Raw genomic sequence first — 7,500 nt, forward strand, 5'->3', positions numbered from 1 at the left:
TTGAAAATCTTGGATTGAAATTCAGTGAAGCATTGATGCAGCTGGTGCAGGCAACACCCAAAGAGTTTGTGCGTTGTCAACACCGTTTCGAGCTTAAGAAACCTCCGAAATACTGTCCTCAAGCTGAGTGTCCTCACAGTTTAGCACATGTTACTTTTCGTCAAAATGCAGAGAAATTAATGCAATTTAAGAATGACCTCAGATGTTTTGCTTCAGCATTTGTAAAGGAACCGAATAAATGAAGTGAATACCGGCCTCTTACGCCCTCGACATTTTGAACGTCATTACGATTCCAATCAGAATCTACTTGTTTTAATTTACAGGGACATGCGTCACACTGACCTGTTGAGTCGAATTTGTACTAAATGTTATAGATGTGTTACCTTTATATGACATTGTGATAGCAAACTTGTCCTACATTGATACTTGATAGTATACTTCTTTTGTAATACTAATTATATCATAGGCGCTAATTCATTTATGTTCATAGATTTAAAATGGGGAGTTGCGTATAATATACTTTTCCGTTGACTGTTGTTATAAATTGCTGTAATTTAAATATTAGCATATCAGAAAAGAAAACAGTGCAGAGCTTTGACTGAGATGGTTCATAGTCCCTGGCCATAGCTTGAAATTAGTTCTTCGAGGACGTCTGCTTTATGATCAAAGAAGGTCTGCCCAACTCTGAAGTGGAAGCCTGTGAAAAGCATGGAAACACGTCATTTTGGGAAAAACATGTAGATCTCTTAATCCAGAAGTTATTGGGAAAACGTACATGTATGGGAGTATTGCAGAAAAGAACCCCAATCAGTTCTCAACTACAGTGGTCTGACACTAAACTTATAAATATTATATATTACTTGATTTTTATTTTAGGTTGAAATAAAAATAAAGTTTTAAGATAAATGTACTTTAACATGGAAAGAGCACAGAAGCAAACTATTTTTTATGTAACATGAAGAATGGTGCGAAAAAAATCTTGATTGAGTCTAATAAATATTTTTAGCAGATTATAAGTTTAAAGCGTGTTTTGTTTAAAGATATCATTAGAGAACATTGATTTATTAATCATCTGCTATTAGATATCAAACGTGATAATTCTGACATATAGTCTCAGAAGAAATCTGCTACATTTTTTCCATTTGCTGCAAGAGATGTTTTATATGTACTTTCCCACAGACAGGACAGCACATACTATGGTCTTTGACATACCAGTCACGGGACACTGGTTGTCACGGGGAAACCCCAGTCGGAGAATGAATGCACAGAGGCTGATTTCGATTCTCTAACCAAAGCACCTGAGGCGAGCACTCAACCGACTAAGCTAGGTACCACCCCAGTAGCAGATCATTCATTCATTCCAACTTATTTTAGTGCTTATATCCAATTAAGGTTCAAGCACGCTGTCCTGGGCACACACCTCAGCAATCTGGGCTGTCTGTCCAGGACAGTGGGTTAGTTGGTTAGTGGTTATTGAGAGTGAAGAGGGTGTAGTGGCCTTACATCTATCCATCGAGTCGTTAGAACTCGCACTGGGTGGGAGCCGGTACCGGGCTGCGAACCCGGTACCTACCAGCCTGTAGTCCGGTGGTTTAACCACAGCGCCACGGAGGTCGGTGTAGCAGATCAACTCGAACTCTTTATTGTTCAAGCTTTATGACAACATTTTGATGTCTGACAATGTTCTAGGAAACTGGAACCGGTCTCGGTGGCGTCGGGGTTAAGCCATCGGACATAAGGCTGGTAGGTACAGGATTCGCAGCCACTAAACCCTCTTCTCTCTCACTAACCACTAACAATTAACAACTAACCCACTGTCCTGGACAGACAGTCCAGATAGTTGAGGTATGTGCCCAGGACAGCGTGCTTGAACCTTAATTGGATACAACACGAAAATAAGATGAAATGAACATGGAAACTGGACTACAGGTATTATTTTACCATTCTTTAAGAAAGGAGATTCACTGTTACCGGTAAATATTGAAAAGTTTGTTTTATTTAACGACACCATTAGAGCACATTGATATATTAATCATCGGCTATTGCATGTCAAACATTTGGTAATTTTTACATAGTCTTAGAGAGGAAACCCGCTACATGTTTGCATTAGTGGCAAGGGATCCTTTGTGTGTGCCATCCCGCAGACAGGATAGCACATGCCACGGCCTTTGATATACCAGTCGTGGTGGACTGGCTGGAACGGGTAAATGTTGAGGTATATCTTCACTAACTGTCAGTGGCATATCTTGGGATTTAATCCCCTTGAGCTGTCAAGTAAATCAAAAAGACTTGCATGTGGGTCTGCAAGCAAGCATATATGCTGTAACACCCACTTCTCAAAATCCTAACTGTCCCTGAATGTAACAAGTAAGAGTCTAGCATCATAATAAAACACAAAGTGATCAACTGTGAACAGTTGTATGGTTGAATAAGCATTAGGTTTTCACAAGAGTTATTCGACTGTAACATGACACTGTGTTTACACACGACATACACCACTGTGATTTACTTCCTGGGGGCAAGACGTAGCTTAGTGGTAAAGCGCTCGTCCGATGCACGGTCGGTCTAGGATCGATCCCCGTCTGTGAGCCCATTAATGGAAACACATTTAACTATATGTCAAAATGACCAAATGTTTGACGTCCAATAGCTGATGATGTGTCCAACGCAAAGCAAAATTTAACTTTAGTATTTAGTTAGGTGAGAGCCGGTGCTAGGATGCGAACTCAGAAACATTATACTACCAAAACTGGCGACATTTCTAATGGGATGATCAGCATCATGTCAGGATTCTAAAATATTGAGAAATACTGGACACATTTGTTTTGATCTAGTAGACTTGCGAGAGAAGCGAAAATGTTTGTTTTTTTATGCATAAGAAAGTTTACAAATGCAGATATGTCCAACTAATGGTGAACACACACACACACACACACACACACACACACACACAGAGAGAGAGAGAGAGAGAGAGAGAGAGAGAGAGAGAGAGAGAGAGAGAGAGAGAGAGAGAACACAGAGATAGAGAGACACACACACAAACACACACAGATATATATATAATGCACTCATGATTCAGGCAAAACAGTGAGACAATAGTGGGACCACTATTTTGAAGTCTTTGACCTTTGTTTAATCTGATGCAATATCTAAATAGCAACAAGGTTATCTCATCTAACCATTGTATAAATGCACGGGATCAACTCGGTTTCTAGCACTTTTTTCAACCAGCGTCATCTCGTCCATCAGTATACCACGTGTCAGTTTCTACTCATTAAAGCTGCAATCTCTCCTCACGTTAGTGTATCATTGTTTCCTAATGCAAAATACAAACACAGCCGCCGTTTTAATAAACTTGAGTGTGTTCACTACCAATGTATTATGGTCAACTACGTTGAACCAGTAAACAGGTCTTCCTTCGTGCTTGTTTCGTAATGCACAATGACAGAGAACAGTAGAGAAGGCGTCTCACGAATTGACCACTGGCGGCGAATTCGTCCAGTCTTATGTGACCCAGATTTAAGTCGCAGACCCTAGCTTCAACCCGTGGCAATCGACATTAAGTTAGGTTAATCTACAAACCTCTAAAATACTTCTATACACCAGGGCCGTCCCTGGTGAAAATCCTAGGAGGGGGCTCTACTTTCTATAAACAAATGAAACACTATACAAATTAAACCCTGAAATGTGTAACTATTTTCTGGAGTAAAAAGAAAAGTGAGATTCTCAGGGGGCCCACTCCCCCCCCCCCCCCCCCCCCCCCCGAGGATACGGCTCTGAACATTTACAATATAGTGAACAAAAGTCTTATGACGTTGAAACAGATAAATACATTTAAGCTCGCATATGCGTTCTTTAAAAAACATTTTAATGGATTTCATGGTATTAGAAACACCAGTATAACCAGAAACACTTCGGATGTACGGAAATGGATAATCTGAACATTAAAAATCTAAGTTAATGTCTGGTTTCAGTTACGAAAAACGGCTCTAATAGTAAAAAAAATAATAATACGCCGTAGTGTTTAAAAACTAGGATCTGTCACTTTAACAACTGCGTCTAAAAGATATAGAAGAATGCAATGCCACGGGAAGACGGCTAGATGATGAACATAAGTCTCGATACGGCAGCTTTAAACTGCATGCGCTTCTTGACGTTGCCCTCAGTCCTCTTCACACAGCCGGTTGTAGGAGAACGAATCCACTTCCATTTTCTCCTTCGTGTAATTGCCGTCCACCGTCTGTTCTTTAAGGATCACCTGTAAAGGAATCAAAAACTTTGGTGTGTGTGAAATTGCATTGCAATACTATTGTCATTATTATTAGGATAGGAAAGATTCGAAGAAAGACATCAAAGCACACTGGGTTGTTGGTGACTAACGTTGTAAAGGAGATGACTGGATTTTACATCATCTTTAAGCATTGCATGTTTTGTTGATTGAGTAATTTTTTGTTCTTATTGTGTGTAATGACCATATTTTCTCTTAGCCAAATGAAGGCAGCTGAGTTCATTTTGTGTAACAACACCACTAGACCACATTGATACATCGGCTATTGAATGTGAAACACTTAGTAATAATTATTTTGACATAAATTCTTAGAGAGGAAACCGGCTACAGTAGAAAGGGATCTTTTATATGCACTGTCCCACTGACAAGATAGCATATACCACGGCATTTGATATACCAGTCGTGGTGCACTGGCTCATTCCAGCCAGTGCACCATGACTGGTATATCAAAGGCCGTGGTATGTGCTACCCTGTCTGTGGGATGGTGCATATAAAATATCCCTTGCTGCTCCCCCGCTGGTGCTCCCTTGCACCTGCCAGCGCAGGCGGTCCCTCCTCTCCCCGCCCCCTTTCCTGTCATGGACGGGGGAGCCGGCTCTTGTGCCCATGACAGGCGTGCGCTACAACAGCTTGTTCTAAATGTGCACGTAAGACCCTATGACCTGACCTGACCTTATCGAAAAGAGTAGCCCATGAAGTGGCGACAGCGGGTTTTCTCTCTCAATATCTGTGTGGTTCTTAATCATATGTCTGACGCCATATAACCATAAATAAAATGTGTTGAGTGCAATCTGATTGAAATTAGCTCTACTGGTATATGCCAGTAGATCTAACAGCATTGCGTGGACTTCCATGTCCAGGTGACATTTCATCTATAAATAACAATTTAAATATCGACCAATTACACTTCGCCTTTTATAGCGTTATTCGGGAGCATACAAATTTTAAAAATATATCGGGCGAGACTATATGCAATACGCGAACTTGTTGGTCTATTTCAACATTGAAAAAAAACAGGGGGAAAAGTGCAGTAATAAACTCTGGATTGTATACTGGTATAAACAGATTTTATGGCTATACCATCACGGTTTTGTTTTTCGTCTTGAAACAAATTTTATATAAAATTTTATATTGAAATTAGTTTCCGGCATACTTCGTAATTCACCCGAATCATTTCGTATACCGTCGACAGAATCCCGAATCTTTTCAAATTCTTTTCAAATCACTGGCATGATTTTGCAAGTAAAGTTTTATTGGTCGAATGAAAGGTCAACTGGACATGAGCTCCAACGGGCTGCTGTTAGATCCACATGTAATAGTGGAGCTAATTTTAATTAGATTGTGTTGAGTGTATCGCTAAATAAAATATTTATTTCTTTGGTGCACTGGCTGGAACGAGAAATAGCCCAAATGGGCCCACTGACGGGGATCAATCCTAGACCTACCGCACATCAGGCGAGCGCTTTACCACTGTGTTACGCCTCTACCCTATATACTAGCTGCGTAAGAATTAGCGCCTGAGAATTCAAACTTGAAATGTGGTTATTTCGTAAGTGCAGGTGCCATCCCACCCTACCTCTTTGTTTTAGGACATTCTGAACTTTCAATGATCTGAAACATAATTTTCGGGCAAATTAAGCACACAATATTAGTTCTTTAAAAAAAAAATGTTTTGTTTTTAATCTTTAAATATATATTTAAAATAAGTGGTCTAGTAATAACCCTTGTGATCGGACCAGATCCGGTGTCTGAACTGAACATAATTTAACTTAATTTACAATCGGGCCGTATTCCATGGTTGAATAGTTTGAAACATAATTTCCTGGCATCATAGGCATATAATATTCAGTTCTTGTTGGCAAATTAATTCTTCACCTTTAAAAATATATTATAAATAATGGTATGGTCATAGCCCTAGCGGGCGGACCAGTTCAGGCATCTAAATTGAACTCAAATTAAAATTTATTTACAATCGGCACATAAGGTACAATTTTCAAGCAAACTCTTCTTTAAAAATTATCATTTGGGGGCTTTGTCGTAATGAGGGGGCGGGATTTAGCTCAGTCGGCTGAGTGGTCGCTTACAGTGCTTGCGTCGCAGGATCGAACCACCTCGGTGGATCCATTCAACTGATTGGGTTCTTTCTCGTTCCAACCAGTGCACCACAACTGAACAAAGGCCGTCGTATGTGCTTTCCTGTCTGTGGGAAAGTGCATATAAAAGATCCCTTGCTGCATTAGGAAAAATGTAGCGGGTTTCCTCTGATGACTACGAGTCAAACTTACCAAATGTTTGACATTCAATAGCCGATGATTGATTAATCAATGTGCTCCAGTGGTGTCGTTAAATAAAACAAACTATTTTTGTCGAAATGAACAGTTGTGTTGTTATACGTTTAAATGAGATCGCATCAGTGATATGAATTAATAATATACACACATCCGTACATATATTTACATGTAGGCTATATAAAGCCTATTTACATGTGAGTGGCCGGTAGATACCATTTATCTCCCAACGAGTTGTTTTAAAATGTATCTAACGAGCGAAAGCGAGTTTGATACGTTTTTATACAACGAGTTGTGAGATAAATGGTATCTAACGGATACGAATGTATTATTCTATTTCTTACATATCTCAAAAACCAGGTTTTAAGCAAATTTTAACATCTTTTTCGACAAAAAGTTATTTACAGCCGTTGCACTTGTAGCTGACTTATGCATCACAGACACATGACTGTCAGGTTAACTATACGCCACAGTGTAGTCGATTTCAATCGCGCTGTTTTTTTATTGGACGTATGGCATTGGTGACCTGGTCATCACCTAAGAGCAGCCACTCGTATGTCTTGAAATTGTTAACACGCGTACATGTGTTAACAAGTATGTGTAATCATAAATAATACATGGTGTTCTCACCAACGGGTGTGTAAGAAACGTTTGTTATAGTTCTCAGCGCAAACATGGCAGTGTATTCTATCTAGTTTAGAACATTATACATACCATTTCCTCGTCACAAGCCGGTACCTTTCGCAAAAATAAGCACAGTGGACAATACACGAAGTTTAAGACTGCGGTTGCTCGAATTAGCCTGAAATTAAGAAAACAAAATTCATGAAGCGCTAAAGAAACGTGTTGGTAAAGAGAAGGAGAGTTAGCATAATAAACAAAATAATATTTGGATTTTATGTTTTGTCTCTGGGCAAGATTCCC

General features: G+C 39.6%; 2 protein-coding genes across 2 annotated transcripts in view; one reads left to right on the forward strand and one right to left on the reverse strand.

The window, feature by feature from the left end:
* The window catches only part of LOC121383682 (BTB and MATH domain-containing protein 38-like), an 813-nt gene extending 571 nt beyond the window's left edge, over positions 1 to 242 (forward strand). The window contains exon 1 of the mRNA XM_041513775.1: positions 1 to 242. This exon is cut by the window's left edge and continues 571 nt beyond it. Coding sequence (XP_041369709.1) covers positions 1 to 242 — 242 coding nt within the window.
* Positions 243 to 3,783: 3,541 nt separating this feature from the next.
* The window catches only part of LOC121383683 (synaptic vesicular amine transporter-like), a 25,783-nt gene continuing 22,066 nt past the window's right edge, over positions 3,784 to 7,500 (reverse strand). The window contains exons 15-16 of the mRNA XM_041513776.1: positions 7,291 to 7,378; positions 3,784 to 4,258 (exon numbers count right to left, since the gene is read on the reverse strand). Coding sequence (XP_041369710.1) covers positions 4,163 to 4,258; positions 7,291 to 7,378 — 184 coding nt within the window. The 3' untranslated portion in view covers positions 3,784 to 4,162. The remainder of the gene's footprint in view (positions 4,259 to 7,290; positions 7,379 to 7,500) is intronic.

Source organism: Gigantopelta aegis, chromosome 10 (assembly GCF_016097555.1).
Source record: "Gigantopelta aegis isolate Gae_Host chromosome 10, Gae_host_genome, whole genome shotgun sequence".
Taxonomy (NCBI): Eukaryota; Metazoa; Mollusca; class Gastropoda; order Neomphalida; family Peltospiridae; genus Gigantopelta; species Gigantopelta aegis.